General features: G+C 43.8%; 1 protein-coding gene across 1 annotated transcript in view; it reads left to right on the plus strand.

Annotated features, from left to right (window-relative positions):
- Nucleotides 1–18,199, plus strand: part of tanc2b (tetratricopeptide repeat, ankyrin repeat and coiled-coil containing 2b) — a 136,725-nt gene that overhangs the window by 105,551 nt on the left and 12,975 nt on the right. The window contains 12 exon segments of the mRNA XM_064950366.1: nt 386–555; nt 933–1,211; nt 3,302–3,469; nt 3,652–3,812; nt 4,075–4,183; nt 4,467–4,589; nt 10,064–10,300; nt 10,430–10,624; nt 10,912–11,005; nt 14,035–14,168; nt 15,771–15,894; nt 16,112–16,287. Of these exon segments, the coding sequence (XP_064806438.1) occupies nt 386–555; nt 933–1,211; nt 3,302–3,469; nt 3,652–3,812; nt 4,075–4,183; nt 4,467–4,589; nt 10,064–10,300; nt 10,430–10,624; nt 10,912–11,005; nt 14,035–14,168; nt 15,771–15,894; nt 16,112–16,287 (1,970 nt within the window).

The raw sequence follows: 18,199 nt of genomic DNA on the forward strand, positions 1-18,199 counted from the left end.
TTAAAATCCCTATAGGCCCTGGATAAAAGCCCTATAGGCCCTGGTTAAAAGCCCTATAGGCCCTGGTTAAAAGTAGAGCCCTATAGGACCTGGTTAAAAATTGTGTGCTATAAGCCCTGGTTAGAAGAAGTACACTATATAGGTAATCTCTGGTCAAAAGTAGTGCACTATCTTGGGAATAGTGTGACATTTGGGGGACACCCCTAGAACCCCTGGACGCTCTCTACAAAGGTGACAAAACTGTCTCTACTCCTAGTGACTCTGTCAGTGGGTGGGATCCTCAACACATATGTATTCTTGATTTTAGCAAGAGTACATTAGGCAGAACATTTGCAATCATGTTTTTTGGTCCATATTGACTCTTTTCTCTGTGTGTGGCTTTCAGAGAGGAAGATCACCTCTGAAGATGACCTGGTCATCCTGATAGATGGTCTAAATGAGGCAGAGTTCCACAAGCCTGACTACGGAGACACCATCGTCTCCTTCCTCAGCAAAACCATCAGCAAGTTTCCCCCCTGGCTCAAATTGGTGGTCACTGTTAGGACCACATTACAGGTAGACACATTATACTCATTACAGTCCTCTACCCTTCCATTAAGCGTGTGGCCATTAAAAACATACAAGATTAACACTGTTAACACCAAACAAGGATAATTGTCTTTTGATAGAGTTTGTCAATAGATTGACATCAGTGGAAGATTGCTTGTACATCTTGTAACTCTGCCCACACATTCTTTCTCCCACCCACTTTCTTCTTCCAACCCCCTTCATCCTCCTCTCTCCTTCCTCCATTTATCCCTTCCTCCCACTTTCTTCTTCCATCCATCTGCATCCTCCTCTCTCCTCCTCCTTCCTCCTCTCCTTCATCCATCATTCCCCCCTCTTCCTCCTTCCTCCTTCTCCCTTCATCCTCCCCTACTTCCCTCCTATAGGAGATCACCAAGCTGCTCCCATTCCACCATATCTCTCTGGATGGTCTGGAGGAAAATGATGCTATAGACCAGGATTTACAGGGTTATATCCTGCACCGCATCCACAGCAGTCCTGAGATACAGAACAACATCTCTCTCAACGGCAAGATGGACAACACCACCTTCGGCAAGCTCTCTGCCCACCTCAAGGCCCTCAGCCAGGGATCCTACCTGTACCTAAAACTCACATTTGACCTTATAGAGAAGGGGTACCTGGTCCTCAAGAGCTCCAGCTACAAGGTAAGCCTGCCTGGGAGGGGGGGGGGGGGCATTATTGCCTTGCTTTTATTCTTGTCTTTATTCTTTTTCTTTATCCTATTTTTAATTACACCAAACAAAAATGTAAAAGCAACATGTAACAATTTCAATGATTTATGGATTTCACATGATGCAGCGATCAGTAGGCCCACCCACTTGGGAGCCAGGCCCATCCACTGGGGAGCCAGGCCCAGCCAATCAGAATTAGTTTTTCCCCACAAAAGGGCTTTATTACAGACAGAAATACTCCTCAGTTTCAACAGCTGTCTGGGTGGCTGGTCTCAGATGATCCCGCAGATGAAGAAGCCGGATGTGGAGGTCCTGGGCTGGTGTGGTAACACGTGGTCTGCGATTGTGAGGCCAGTTGAACGTACTGCCAAATTCTCTAAAACGACATTGGAGGCAGCTTATGAACATTACAATCTCTGGCAACAGTTCTGGTGGACATTCCTGCATTCAGCATGCCAATTGTACGCTCCCTCAAAACTTGAGACATCTTTGGCATTGTGTTGTGTGACAAAACTTCACATTTTAGAGTGGTGTTTATTGTAAGGTGCACCTGTGTAATGATCATGCTGTTTAATCAGCTTCTTGATATGCCACACCTGTCAGGTGGATGGATTATCTTGGCAAAGGAAAAATGCTAACTAACAGGGATGTAAACAAATTTGTGAAGAAAATATGAGAGAAATAAGCTTTTTGTACGTATGGAAGATTTCTGGGATCTTTTATTTCAGCTCATGAAACATGGGACCAACACTTTACATGTTGCGTTTATATTTTTGTTAAGTATATATAATGCATTCGGAAAGTATTCAGACCCCTTGAGTTTTTCCTCATTTTGTTACGTTACAGCCTTATTCTAAAATTGATTAAATCGTTTTTTTTTCAATCTACACAATAGCCCATAATGATAAAGCAAAAATAGGTTTTTACTCAGTACTGTAATCGATGTACAAGCATCGATTACAGCCTCAATTCTTCTAGGGTATGACGATACAAGCTTGGCACACCTGTATTTGGGGAGTTTCTCCCATTCTTCTCTGCAGATCCTCTCAAGCTCTGTCAGCTTGGATGGGGAGTGGCGCTGCACAGATATTTTCAGGTGCAAAGATGTTTGATCGGGTTCAAGTCCAGGCTCTGGCTGGGCCACTCAAGGACTTTCAGAGACTTGTCCCGAAGCCACTTCTGCATGTTTTTGGCTATGTACTTAGGGTCGTTGTCCTGTTGGAAGGTGAACCTTCGCCCCAGTCTGAGGTCCCGAGCACTCTGGAGCAGGTTTTCATCAAGGATCTCTCTGTACTTCATCTTTCCATCGATCCTAACTATACTCCCAGTCCCTTCCACTGAAAAACATCCCCACAGCATGATGCTGCCACCATGATTCTTCACCGTAGGGATTGTGCAAGGGTTCCTTCAGACGTGACGCTTGGCATTCAGGCCAGAGAATCTTGCTTCTTATGGTCTGAGTCCTTTAGGTGCCTTTTGGCCAACTCCAAGCGGAGACACAATCCTGTCTCGGACCTCGAAGGACAATTTGTTTCTTCCTCATGGCTTGGTTTTTGCTCTGACATACACTGTCAACTGTGGGACCTTATATAGACAGGTGTGTGACTTTCCAAATCATGTCCAACCAGATCAATTTACCACAGGTGGGCTAAAATGTAGAAACATCTCAAGGATGAACAATGGAAACAGAATGCACTGGAGTTCTCACTTCGAGTCTCATATGAAAGGGTCTGAATATTTATGTAAATAAGGTATTTCTGTTTTTTATTTTTAAGAAAATTTGCAAAAAAAAATCAAAACCTGTTTTCGCTTTTTTAGCTATGGGGTATTGTGTGTAGATTGATGAGGAAAATGTTTTATTTAATCCATTTTAGAATAAGGCTGTAAAGTAAACAAATGTGGAAATAGTCAAGGCCTCTGAACACTTTCTGTGTGCCATTTACATTTTTTTATACAGAACATTGTATTGCACTCCCTATCTAAGAAATATGCTATAATAATGATTGACTGACTGATTGATTTATTTGTTGATAGAAAATATCTGATTGATTCATTGATCCCAGGTGGTGCCCGTCAACCTGGCAGAGGTGTACCTGCTGCAGTGCAACATGCGTTTCCCTACCCAGTCGTCCTTCGAACGGGCCCTCCCCCTACTCAACGTGGCCGTGGCAACCCTCCACCCCCTCACTGACGAACAGATCTACCAGGCTATCAATGCCGGCTCCCTGCAGGCAAATACACTTATTGCACTGACGGGGAACCGTTAGCCACCATGCGAACACTACCTGGGCATGTGCAGTTGTATACCGGATAGCAACGATAGTGCCCGTGAAAAAGAACAGCCTTAGCAAAGCTCCTGGGCATGTGCACAGCTAAGAAGCTAAGTTTCTTGGTTTCACCCTCTTTGCTGCAGGGTATGCTGGACTGGGAGGACTTCACACAGCGTGTAGACAACCTAGCCATGTTCCTGGTCAAGAGGAGGGACGGGACCAGGATGTTTGTTCACCCATCCTTCAGGGAGTGGCTGATCTGGAGGGAGGAGGGGGAGAAAACCAAGTTCTTGTGTGACCCCAGGTCAGTGGGTGGATGGGTCTCCTGGTGTGTAGGGGGTGGGTACTATATGAGAGACTGATGTAGTCTTGGATAGAGTTACAAAAAATTCCCCAAATTCCTATCTTTTCCAGAAATCACAGTTAGACGTTTCCTATAATCATTAGGGAATTAACAGGGATAAGCATGTTCAACTAACTGTCAACAACATTACATCTAACTATCTACTAACCCTAACTATTTGTGCAGAAGCTCATGGTTTATGTTCCTCCCTGTCTCCCTGTAGGAGTGGCCACACCCTGCTAGCCTTCTGGTTCTCTCGCCAGGAGACCAAGCTGAACCGACAGCAGACCATTGAACTGGGACACCACATCCTTAAAGCACACATCTTCAAGGTTCACCTAACCACACTGCCTACAGACACGCACACGGACTCACAGACACGCACACGGACTCACACACACACACACACACACACACACACACACACACACACACACACACACACACACACACACACACACACACACACACACACACACACACACACACACACACACACACACACACACACACACACACACACACACACACACACACACACACACACACACACACTTTCATATGCACACAGCACAACTCAAAGCAGTGACAGCTCAAATTATGTCTATATTTCAGGGCCTAAGCAAGAAGGTTGGGGTTTCCTCGTCCATCCTCCAGGGGCTGTGGGTTTCCTACAGCACAGAGGGCCTGTCCACTGCTCTGTCCTCACTTAGAAACCTGTACACTCCTAACATCAAGGTACTGCTTCAACCTCTACACTCTTAACATCAGGGTAACTTACTGCATTTCCTTCTTAACTCTTAACATCAATGTAACTTACTGCTTTTCCTTCTTAACTCTTAACATCAATGTAACTTACTGCTTTTCCTTCTTAACTCTTAACATCAATGTAACTTACTGCTTTACCTTCTTAACTCTTAACATCAGGGTAACTTACTGCTTTTCCTTCTTAACTCTTAACATCAGGGTAACTTACTGCTTTTCCTTCTTAACTCTTAACATCAGGGTAACTTACTGCTTTTCCTTCTTAACTCTTAACATCAGGGTAACTTACTGCTTTTCCTTCTTAACTCTTAACATCAATGTAACTTACTGATTTTCCTTCTTAACTCTTAACATCAATGTAATTACTGCTTTACCTTCTTAACTCTTAACATCAGGGTAACTTACTGCTTTACCTTCTTTAACTCTTAACATCAGGGTAACTTACTGCTTTTCCTTCTTAACTCTTAACATCAATGTAACTTACTGATTTTCCTTCTTAACTCTTAACATCAATGTAATTACTGCTTTACCTTCTTAACTCTTAACATCAGGGTAACTTACTGCTTTACCTTCTTAACTCTTAACATCAGGGTAACTTACTGCTTTTCCTTCTTAACTCTTAACATCAGGGTAACTTACTGCTTTTCCTTCTTAACTCTTAACATCAGGGTAACTTACTGCTTTTCTCTTAACATCAATGTAATTACTGCTTTACCTTCTTAACTCTTAACATCAATGTAACTTACTGCTTTTCCCTTTTTTTCTCCCCAATTTCATGGTATCCAATTGTTTTTAGTAGCTACTATCTTGTCTCATCGCTACAACTCCCGTGAAGGTTGAAAGTCATGCGTCCTCCGATACACAACCCAACCAAGCCGCACTGCTTCTTAACACAGCTCGCATCCAACCCGGAAGCCAGCCGCACCAATGTGTCGGAGGAAACACTGTGCACCTGGCAACCTTGGTTAGCGTGCACTGCGCCCGGCCTGCCACAGGAGTCGCTGGTGCGCGATGAGTCATGGACCTCCCTACCGGCCAAGCCCTCCCTAACCCAGACGACGCTAGGCCCATTGTGCGTCACCCCACGGACCTCCCGGTCGCCGCCGGTTACGACAGAGCCTGTGCTTTTCCCTTTTAACTCTTAGCATCAAGGTAACGTACTGCTTTTCAGTGTTGTCTTCAAGACCACCTAAAGCGAGACCGATTAAAGACCGGAGCAAGTCGAGTCCGAGTCTAGACCAAGACTCGAGGGAGGCTGAGACCGAGTCAAGACCTAGACCGGGCGGGGGAAGAGGGGTCAGAGACAGAGTCAAGACCGAGACCAGAAAAATGCGAGTTCAAGATCATAATTGCAATTTTGTCAAATCCCCACCATAATAAGAGTTCAAAATGTCCAGTATTTCTGTGTTCATATTTCAGAACAACATATGGTTTCTTTAGACATTCAGCTACCACTTAGATGTGGTCATTTTCACATTTTCATAAATTCTTAGAATGTTTGAGAATTATATATACTACGGCATTTGTGAAAATTCTATAGCAATGTAGAGTGGGAAAGGAGCCATGCATTCGGACAATTAATAGACACTGCAGTAAATTAAACCGAATAAAAACATCTGTTTTGTCCAGAACCGGAGTCTACACAGACTGGTGCGCTATAGCCAATCAGAGCTACAGTAGGCTTTTATACAAACAAGCCATAGAACACATTCGCCAAAAGCCACAAAATACACCTGAATGGATTTCTGCAAATATGCAAACACCACTGGAGTCCTCTTACATGTGGGAACGTACAGTCCTATTGATCAAACAACCATGAAAAGGCTCTCTCTCCCTCAGTTATGTACATCAGCAACAACAATATCAACTAATGCTAGCCAGAGCAAGATTAGCTAAAATCTAATGAAGGAACATCAGATAAACCCTCTCAAACTTTTTCTGCTAGTTGACTGTCAAAATTGCACTGATAAATGATGGGGAATTGTAGCCTCTTCATCCTTCTGCAGCTTGCCTTCCAATGCATGCTTGTCCCAACCAAGCACCCAAGCTAACTGGCTAGCTTGCTACTTCCAGACACAAATGAGAAAACACCTCACTCTGACCATTTTACTTGCCGTAGCTGAGCAGGTTAGACTGTTTACATGTTATCTAGAGCACTTTTTTTTGTCTACGTTTGCTGACACCGGTCATATTCAGCAGGTGTTGTGCTTTTGTAAATTCATCAGTTGTTCTGCGCTCTGGCAATTTCAGATGAAAGTACTCTGAAATTGTAGTAGATAGCCAGAGTGAATTTTGCATGCGCAAGAGATATACTAACTGGATAACATTCGTTGAAGTTCTTGCTCGCTAACCAAATGACACCTGCATCTCTAGCTGTGTATAGCCACCGAAAAACTATATGAGGGGAAAAAGTCAATCACTTACCCACTCTTCCAATGGCTTGACATCCTCCTAGCAGCTAGCTAGAGTTAGGCTCTGTGTTTTTAGCATGCTACATACACTACCGTTCAAAAGTTTGGGGTCACTTAGAAATGTCCTTGTTTTTGAAAGAAAATATATTTTTTTTCTCCATTAAAATAACATCAAATTGATCAGAAATACAATGTAGACATTGTTAATTAATGTTGAAACAGTGAAGAGGCGACTCTGGGATGCTGGCCTTATAGGCAGACTTGCTCTGTCCAGTCAGTATCTGTGTTATTTTGCCCATCTTAATCTTTTATTTTTATTGGCCAGTCTGAGATATGGATTTTTCTTTGCAACTCTGCCTAGAAGGCCAGCATCCCGGAGTTGCCTCTTCACTGTTGACGTTGAGACGGGTGTTTTGCAGGCATTATTTAATGAAGCTGCCAGTTGAGGACTTGTGAGGTGGATATTTATCAGACTAGACACTCTAATGTATTAGTCCTTTTGCTCAGTTGTGCACCGGGGCCTCCCACTCCTCTTTCTATTCTGGTTAGAGACCGTTTGCGCTGTTCTGTGAAGGGAGTAGTACACAGCGTTGTACGAGATCTTCAGTTTCTTGGCAATTTCTCGCATGGAATAGCCTTCATTTCTCAGAGCAAGAATAGACTGATGAGTTTCAGGAGAAAGTTATTTGTTTCTGGCCATTTTGAGTCTGTAATCAAACCCACAAATGATTATGCTCCAGATACTCAATTAGTCTAAAGAAGGCCAGTTGTATTGCTTCTTTAATCAGCACAACAGTTTTCAACTGTGCTAACATAATTGCAAAGGGGTTTCTAATGATTCTAATTAATGTTTTTTTCAATGGGAAGTAATAGTTGTGCATTTCAATTTGGAAATGCTTAATGGTTGTGTTTTTGTATTCTTATGATTGGGACCTACTGGCTTATTATGTCTGAGTTTATGGACTGCTTGTCCTTTAACATCATTCTGTGTGTGATTGTCTTTCCCATCGGCCCTATGCAGTGGTGTAGTGGTGATATAGCATAATTCCGTGTGTGACTGCTGTCTTTCCATCGGCCCTATGCAGTGGTATAGTGGTGATTTAATATCATGCTGTGTGTGATTGTCTTTCCATCGGGCCTATGCAGTGGTGTAATGGTGATTTAACATCATTCTGTGTGTGACTGTCTTTCCATCGGCCCTATGCAGTGGTGTAGTGGTGATTTAACATCATGCTCTGTGTGACTGTCTTTCCATCGGGCCTATGCAGTGGTGTAGTGGTGATTTAACATAATTCTGTGTGTGACTGTCTTTCCATCGGCCCTATGCAGTGGTGTAGTGGTGATTTAACATCATTCTGTGTGTGACTGTCTTTCCATCGGCCCTATGCAGTGGTGTAGTGGTGATTTAACATCATTCTGTGTGTGACTGTCTTTCCATTGGCCCTATGCAGTGGTGTAGTGGTGATTTAACATCATGCTCTGTGTGACTGTCTTTCCATCGGGCCTATGCAGTGGTGTAGTGGTGATTTAACATCATTCTGTGTGCGACTGTCTTTCCATCGGCCCTATGCAGTGGTGTAGTGGTGATTTAACATCATTCTGTGTGTGACTGCTGTCTTTCCATTGGCCCTATGCAGTGGTGTAGTGGTGATTTAACATCATTCTGTGTGTGACTGTCTTTCCATCGGGCCTATGCAGTGGTGTAGTGGTGATTTAACATCATTCTGTGTGTGACTGTCTTTCCATCGGCCCTATGCAGTGGTGTAGTGGTGATTTAACATCATTCTGTGTGTGACTGTCTTTCCATCGGCCCTATGCAGTGGTGTAGTGGTGATTTAACATCATTCTGTGTGTGACTGCTGTCTTTCCATTGGCCCTATGCAGTGGTGTAGTGGTGCTTGGAGAAATGGGTATACTCTCATTTTCCCCAAAAGTTCCCAAACGACCCGCCCAGCAAAGGAAAGTCATCCTGTGTGGAAAATCCTATGTTTAACAGTTTTTTAAACTTAGTTTTCCTATATATTTTTCAGATTTTCACTCTCAAAATCATACTTAAAATAGAAATAAAATACAAAAATGTGATGGTCTAAGTCCACAACAATGTTTAAACCACATCAATCTGATTGGGTGGGCCTGACAGGGCCTGGCTCCCCAGTGGGTTGGCCTTTGTCCACACAGTCACTTCCACGTGATACGCCCCTGATACAAACAGCGCATGATGACAATTGCATATCACAAATAGCCTACTAACCAACACTTCCGACTAAACTTTTTCAATACCTGATTTGCATACCCATTGTTGTCTTAGTTAGCATTTATTGTTAGATATCATAAGTTGAAATGTCTTTCCTACCCTACTGGCTACCGATGTCATTCTTCTGTGAGCTGCTCCATGCCAAAACCAGCTGAGAACTGCACACACTTGCTGCCTGCAGATGATATTCTTCTGAAACTAGATTGTGTGCAGTGCACATGTGAATATATTTCACGTGCTTTGCGATTGTGTAGGCTACATTGTGCATGATTTCTCTATTGTACTACATAAATCATATACCTTCACTACACTACTTTGATATGCATCAGTATGGATGAAGACATGCATTTGCCCACTGAAAAAAACCTGCGTATAGCCTTCTTGTTTTACAAGAAGTGCACTCTCCTACATGAGTGCGCTGGTATTATGGTTGCTGTCTGAGACAGAGTCACGACCGAGTACGAATGTAACCGACACCGAGACAAGACCGATACACTGAGTATGTGGTCTCGAGACCGGACTAGAGTACTACAACACTGCTGCTTTTCCCTCTTAACATCAAGGTACTGCTTTCCATTTGAAAACAAAAGCCTCACACTCATGGCTCCGTAGATACCAGTGTTTGGACAGCTATGCTGCCTTCATCAGGGTTTCAGCTCTCCCTTTGACAGGGGGCCAACCAACTCGCCTGAGGGGCTGTTCCTACTGATAAATTAAACTCTACTTTTGCTACAGTTGTTTTTCTCTGTGTCTAACACTGTGTGAAATCTGTCTGTGTCCAGGTGAGCCGGTTGCTGATGCTCGGTGGTGCCAACGTGAACTACCGTACAGAGGTTTTGAACAACGCCCCGGTGCTGTGTGTGCATGCCCACCTGGGTTACATTGACATGGTGGGGCTGCTGTTGGAATATGGAGCCTCTGTAGACCAGCCCTCAGAGAGCGGTCTCACCCCACTAGGCTACGCTGCCTCTGGGGGACACATGGCTATAGTCAACACACTGTGTCGCAGGAGAGCCAAGGTGAGAGGGGGAAGAGAGGGTGCAGTGTGTTTGTAGATTCATCTCTATCTATGGATATGTTCTATGGACGAATGGGGATTGACCATCTTTGTGTGTGAGTGTGAATTATGTGTGTGTGTCCATCAACAGGTGGACCACCTGGATAAGAATGGTCAGTGTGCTGTGGTGCATGCAGCTCTCAGGGGCCACATGGAGATGGTCAAGTTCCTTATCCAGTGGGACTGGGCCATGGGACAACCACAACAGCAGCAGCAAGGAGCCTTCAGCAAGAGCCATGCCATCCAGCAAGCCCTCATCGCTGCAGCTAGCATGGGATACACAGAGGTAGGCCTCCCGCATGGGATACACAGAGGTAGGCCTCCCTGCAAATCTCCTTACCTGGAATATTTTGTGAAATAGATTACTCGGGTATACTGTAGACCCCACTAACCCAGCTGACAGTTTTGTAGAGCTAAGAATATATATTAGATTTTTGAGTCTGGGTAATTTCCCTGCAGTGTGTGGACTGGACAGCAATTCATTGTTTATCCCTATGCGATCCTACTAGTATTGCATGCCACTCACACTAGTGATATTTTGGGAGGTGTAATATGTATCATTATTTCCACCAGATTGCGTCCTACCTGCTGGACCTGCCAGAGAAGGATGAGGAGGAGGTGGAACGTGCTCAGATTAATAGCTTCGACAGCCTGTGGGGAGAGACAGGTATGCTAAGGCCTCTCGTCATGTGCTTTTTAAAAAGGTCTTCAGATACAATCCGCAGCCTTGTGGAGACTGTTTTCAACCCAGGAAACTATTTTGTTTTCGCCTGTCCATTTTTACAGCGCTGTTTCCTTAGGTAGAATCATTAGGTGTCAGTGGCTTTAGGTTTGACACTTGAATTCTAAACCGATGCTTAGTCTGTGCTAAAGATGAGTTGTAGCGGCCACCAAAACGTGGATGGATGTCATGATTGCTTGCTTAGACTGTCTTGTTGCTTGCTGTCTTGTTGTATTTGTTTATCACGGGGTTTTAGATCACTACACTTAGATAGAACATGTTAATAAATTGTCTTAAATCAGACAAGTCATGACAGAGGGTTTTGAGCAGACCCATAGAGCGAGGGCTGCAGTGCGGATATGAAAGAGAGAGATTTGTTCTGCTGTTTCTGCCAAACAGACACTGGCTGATGTCAGACAGACAGAGTGCAGTGGTGTCATTGGAGCACAGACAGACAGGGCAGGGCAGAGCTCAGAGCTAGTCTTAAAGGGAGAGTGGGTGTGTGTGGGGGGGGGGGTGGTCTGCTCTGGAGTGCTCAACTATGGCTATGTGGTTCCCACATGTGGATCGGAAAGATCAAGCTAGTGCTGTTAGAGCCGATTCTCTCTCGCACTCTCTCTCAATACTAATATGACTCTCTCTCTCTATACTATTATGACTCTCGCTCTCTCTTTCTCTATACTAATATGACTCTCGCTCTCTCTCTATACTAATATGACTCTCTCTCTCAATACTAATGACCCTCGCTCTCTCTATATACTAATATGACTCTCTCTCTCTCAATACTAATATGACTCTCGCTCTCTCTCTCTCTCTCAATACTAATATGGCTCTCTCTCTCTCAATACTAATATGACTCTCGCTCTCTCTCTCTCTCAATACTATGACTCAGTCAGTTAAATCCATGGATGTTACTGTCTGTCTGTCTACGGTCTGTCTGTCTGTCTACTCCCACCCTGCACTATGTCTGCATACTAACAAATGACACACATAATGACTGTAAGTCTTATAATGATAAAGTTTTTTTTTAATGGCTGATCCCTGTGTGACCCTTTACTCTCTCTGTCCTGTTGGGAACAATACTTGTATGACTCAATCAAATGCATAAATGCACACGACTGTCTACCCCCACAACACATGTTCTCTCCTTTCTCTACTCCCTCTTTCACTACTTCTCTTGTGTTCATCTGTAGTGAGGTCAGAGTTATAAAACACTGTTTTAATGTCGAACATGTCTCATACCTTTATAGGGGAGTATGTTGTGATATATATAACACATACAGTGCCTTGCGAAAGTATTCGGCCCCCTTGAACTTTGCGACCTTTTGCCACATTTCAGGCTTCAAACATAAAGATATAAAACTGTATTTTTTTGTGAAGAATCAACAACAAGTGGGACACAATCATTACAGCTGTAAGTCGCTTGGGGTATGTCTCTATCAGTTTTGCACATCGAGAGACTGAATTTTTTTCCCATTCCTCCTTACAAAACAGCTCGAGCTCAGTGAGGTTGGATGGAGAGCATTTGTGAACAGCAGTTTTCAGTTCTTTCCACAGATTCTCGATTGGATTCAGGTCTGGACTTTGACTTGGCCATTCTAACACCTGGATATGTTTATTTTTGAACCATTCCATTGTAGATTTTGCTTTATGTTTTGGATCATTGTCTTGTTGGAAGACAAATCTCCGTCCCAGTCTCAGGTCTTTTGCAGACTCCATCAGGTTTTCTTCCAGAATGGTCCTGTATTTGGCTCCATCCAACTTCCCATCAATTTTAACCATCTTCCCTGTCCCTGCTGAAGAAAAGCAGGCCCAAACCATGATGCTGCCACCACCATGTTTGACAGTGGGTATGGTGGGTTCAGGGTGATGAGCTGTGTTGCTTTTACGCCAAACATAACGTTTTGCATTGTTGCCAAAAAGTTCAATTTTGGTTTGTCTCCCAGGTGGCTTGTGGCAAACTTTAAACAACACTTTTTATGGATATCTTTAAGAAATGGCTTTCTTCTTGCCACTCTTCTATAAAGGCCAGATTTGTGCAATATACAACTGATTGTTGTCCTATGGACAGAGTCTCCCACCTCAGCTGTAGATCTCTGCAGTTCATCCAGAGTGATCATGGGCCTCTTGGTTGCATCTCTGATCAGTCTTCTCCTTGTATGAGCTGAAAGTTTAGAGGGATGGCCAGGTCTTGGTAGATTTGCAGTGGTCTGATACTCCTTCCATTTCAATATTATCGCTTGCACAGTGCTCCTTGGGATGTTTAAAGCTTGGGAAATCTTTTTGTATCCAAATCCGGCTTTAAACTTCTTCACAACAGTATCTCGGACCTGCCTGGTGTGTTCCTTGTTCTTCATGATGCTCTCTGCGCTTTTAACGGACCTCTGAGACTATCACAGTGCAGGTGCATTTATACGGAGACTTGATTACACACAGGTGGATTGTATTTATCATCATTAGTCATTTAGGTCAACTTTGGATCATTCAGAGATCCTCACTGAACTTCTGGAGAGAGTTTGCTGCACTGAAAGTAAAGGGGCTGAATAATTTTGCACGCCCAATTTTTCAGTTTTTGATTTGTTAAAAAAGTTTGAAATATCCAATAAATGTCGTTCCACTTCATGATTGTGTCCCACTTGTTGTTGATTCTTCACAAAAAAATACAGTTTTATATCTTTATGTTTCAAGCCTGAAATGTGGCAAAAGGTCGCAAAGTTCAAGGGGGCCGAATACTTTCACAAGGCACTGTATAACTCCTATATAACTCCCTGTATGTTGTGTTGTGTGTTATTCACCCCTGCCCTGTGTGTTCCCACTCTCCATTTTTGCATCCACTTACTATACAATCTGCATACTAACACATGACTCACACACAATAACTGTCAGTCTTAGAATGATCAAGTGTGAAAAAAAAGTAAAATACTTGTGTTGTATAACATGACTGATCCCTGTGTGTCCATCTCCTCTCCCTGAAGCTCTGACGGCAGCGGCGGGCCGGGGGAAGCTAGACGTCTGCAGACTACTGCTGGAGCAGGGAGCAGCGGTGGCTCAGCCCAACAGACGAGGCATCGTGCCCCTGTTCAGTGCTGTCCGACAGGGAAACTGGCAGGTGAGGCTGAGTTTACCCTTTATAGTGCACTACTTTTGACCAGGGCCCATAACACAGAACACTTCATATTAAAGGTGCTGTAGACTAAGAAAACTGACGTTGCTACGAGCAGCACCACAGATGTTGCGATGAGTGAGATGAAGACTTCGCTCTCACAATGTCACACACAGTACCTGCACATGTGCATGGATTCACTTCACGCTGTTAGAGTGTGGTAGGTATGAGACCAAAACAGCTGAGAAGTTTAGCCTCGCGCTTCAACTCTCTTAGTTGTTGTAGAAATTGACTCACTGTTGTGTTTACTTTGTGCACCCATGTCATATCGCAAATCACATAAAATTGTATTGGTCTTATATACATATTTCGCAGATGTTATTGCTGGTGTAGGTAAAAGCTTGTGTTCCGAGCTCCAACAGTGCAGTAATATCTAACAATACACACAAATCTAAAATAATAGAATTAAGAAATATAGAAATATTAGGATGAGCTGTGTGTGATTGTGTGATTGTGTGTGTGTGTGTGTGTGTGTGTGTGTGTGTGTGTGTGTGTGTGTGTGTGTGTGTGTGTGTGTGTGTGTGTGTGTGTGTGTGTGTGTGTGTGTGTGTGTGTGTGTGTGTGTGTGTGTGTGTGTGTGCGTGTGCAGTACCAGTCAAAAGTTAGGACACACTTACTCATTCAAGTGTTTTTCTTTTCTTTATTTTAAATATTTTCTACATTGTAGAATAATAGTGAAGACATCAAAACTATGAAATAACACATATGGAATCATGTAGTAAACAAAAAAGTGTTAAACAAATCAAAATATATTTTAGATTAGAAGGAGCCACACTTTGCCTTGATGACAACTTTGCATTATCACAATCAACTTCATGAGGTAGTCACATGACCTTAATTTTTATTTAACCTTAATTTAACTATGCAAATCAGTTAAGAACAAATTATTATTTACAATGACGGCCTAGGAACACTGTCTTTTTCAGGGGCAGAACAACAGATTTTTACCTTGTCATCTCTGGTATTCGATCTAGCAACCTTTCTGTTACTGGCCCAACGCTCTAACCACTAGGCCACCTGCCACCCCATGTCTTAAAGTAATGATGGACTTTCGTTTCTCTTTGCTTATTTGAGCTGTTCTTGCCATAATATGGACTTTGTTTTAACCAAATAGGGCGATCTTCTGTATACCACCCCTACCTTGTCACAACATAACTGATTGGCTCAAACGCATTAAGAAGGAAAGAAATTCCACAAATTAACTTTTAACAAGGCCTATCTGTTAATTGAAATGCATTCCAGGTGACTACCTCATGAAGCTGGTTGAGAGAATGCCAAGAGTGTGCAAAGCTGTCATCAAGGCAAAGGGTGGCTAATATGAAGAAACTCAAATATAAAATATATTTTAATTTGTTTAACACTTTTTAGGTTACTACATGATTCCATATGTGTTCTTTTATAGTTTTGATGTCTTCACTATTAATTCACAATGTAGAAGATACGAAATGGGTAAAACAGTCAAATCAGATGAAGAGAGATCGAACGGCAATGTTAACAAAAACAAACAGTTGTGTACTGGATGGTAACGATAGTGCTGTCCTCTCTCAGATCGTGGACCTACTCCTTACTCACGGAGCAGACGTGAACTTGGCTGACAAGCAAAGCCGAACCCCTCTGATGATGGCTGCCTCAGAGGGTCACCTGGGCACTGTGGAGTTCCTTCTGGCACAGGGTGAGGGTCAGGAGGAAGAAAACATCCACTCATGTCCTTGTCATTTACATTGTCTTTGACCTGCTGTCCTTTCATCCTTTGAATTATATAACTTTCAATTACTTTTTTTTCATCATTACTTTGTTAAATACAATCACCAAAGCATTGATGGTACTTTATTTTACCAATTGACCTTTGACTCCCAATGCTGACCTCTAATCCCTGACCCCTCTGCCAGGTGCATCCCTACCTCTAATGGACAAGGAAGGGTTAACGGCACTGAGCTGGGCATGTCTGAAGGGACACCTGCCAGTGGTGCGCTGTCTGGTGGAGAGGGGGGCTGCTACGGACCACGCTGATAAGAACGGACGCACGCCCCTCGACCTGGCTGCCTTCTACGGGGACTCGGAGGTGGTGAGTTTATAATTCTCCCCCGGGAACAGGCCCAGATCCCCGTCATTTGCGTGAGGAAAAGACAGAGGAAAAGAGGACGCAGATCAGGCTGCCTTTTGAGAATCTGTAGGCAAGAGTGTAAACTCCCACTGCCATCAAATCAAAATCAAATCAAATGTATTTATATAGCCCTTCGTACATCAGCTGATATCTCAAAGTGCTGTACAGAAACCCAGCCTAAAACCCCAAACAGCAAGCAATGCAGGTGTAGAAGCACGGTGGCTAGAAAAAACTCCCTAGAAAGGCCAAAACCTAGGAAGAAACCTAGAGAGGAACCAGGCTATGTGGCGTGGCCAGTCCTCATCTGGCTTGTGCCGGGTGGAGATTATAACAGAACATGGCCAAGATGTTCAAATGTTCATAAATGACCAGCATGGTTGAATAATAATAAGGCAGAACAGTGGAAACTGGAGCAGCAGCACGGCCAGGTGGACTGAGGACAGCAAGGAGTCATCATGTCAGGTAGTCCTGGGGCATGGTCCTAGGGCTCAGGTCCTCCGAGAGAGAGAAAGAGAGAGAGAAGGAGAGAATTAGAGAACGCACACTTAGATTCACACAGGACACCGAATAGGACAGGAGAAGTACTCCAGATATAACAAACTGACCCTAGCCCCCTGACACATAAACTACCCGAGCCATCAATTCTACTTGCTAACATGCAATCATTGGAAAATAATATTGATGACCTACGATTATCCTACCAACGGGACATTAAGAACAGTAATATCTTCCTGCACCGACAGAGATGGCCGCCTCGCTTCGCGTTCCTAGGAAACTATGCAGTTTTTTTTTTTTTTTTTACGTGTTATTTCTTGCTTTGGTACCCCAGGTCATCTTAGGTTTCATTACATACAGTCGAGAAGAACTACTGAATATAAGAGCAGCGTCAACTCACCATCAGTACGACCAAGAATATGACTTTCCTGGAGCGGATCCTGTGTTCTGCCTTCCATCCAGGACAACGGAATGGATCCCAGCCTGCGACCCAAAACAACGACGTCGTAAAAGAGGCAAATGAAGCGGTCTTCTGGTCAGGCTCCGGAGACGGGCACATCGCGCGCCACTCCCTAGCATATTACTCGCCAATGTCCAGTCTCTTGACAACAAGGTTGATGAAATCCGAGCAAGGGTAGCATTCCAGAGGGACATCAGGGACTGTAACGTTCTTTGCTTCACGGAAACATGGCTCACTCGAGAGACGCTATCAGAGTTGGTGCAGCCAGCTGGTTTCTCCACGCATCGCGCCGACAGAAACAAACATCTTTCTGGTAAGAAGAGGGGCGGGGGCGTATGCTTTATGGTTAACGAGACGTGGTGTGGTCATAACAACATACAGGAACTCAAGTCCTTCTGTTCACCTGATTTAGAATTCCTCACAATCAAATGTCGACCGCATTATCTACCAAGGGAATCCTCTTCGATTATAATCACAGTCGTATATATTCCCCCCCAAGCAGACACATCGATGGCTCTGAACGAACTTTATTTGACTCTTTGCAGTCAGACTCCCTAAATTGTATCAGCATATCGATTGCGCAACCAGGGCTGGTAAAACCTTGGATCACTGCTATTCTAACTTCCGCGATGCATATAAGGCCCTCCCCCGCCCTCCTTTCGGAAAAGCTGACCACGACTTCATTTTGTTGCTCCCTGCCTACAGACAGAAGCTAAAACAAGAAGCTCCCACGCTGAGGTCTGTTCAACGCTGGTCCGACCAATCTGATTCCACGCTCCAAGACTGCTTCCATCACGTGGACTGGGATATGTTTTGTATTGCGTCAAACAACAACATTGACGAATACGCTGATTCGGTGAGCGAGTTCATTAGAACGTGTGTTGAAGATGTCGTTCCCATAGCAACGATTAAAACATT

This window comes from Oncorhynchus masou, chromosome 31 (genome assembly GCF_036934945.1).
Source record: "Oncorhynchus masou masou isolate Uvic2021 chromosome 31, UVic_Omas_1.1, whole genome shotgun sequence".
Classification (NCBI taxonomy): Eukaryota; Metazoa; Chordata; class Actinopteri; order Salmoniformes; family Salmonidae; genus Oncorhynchus; species Oncorhynchus masou.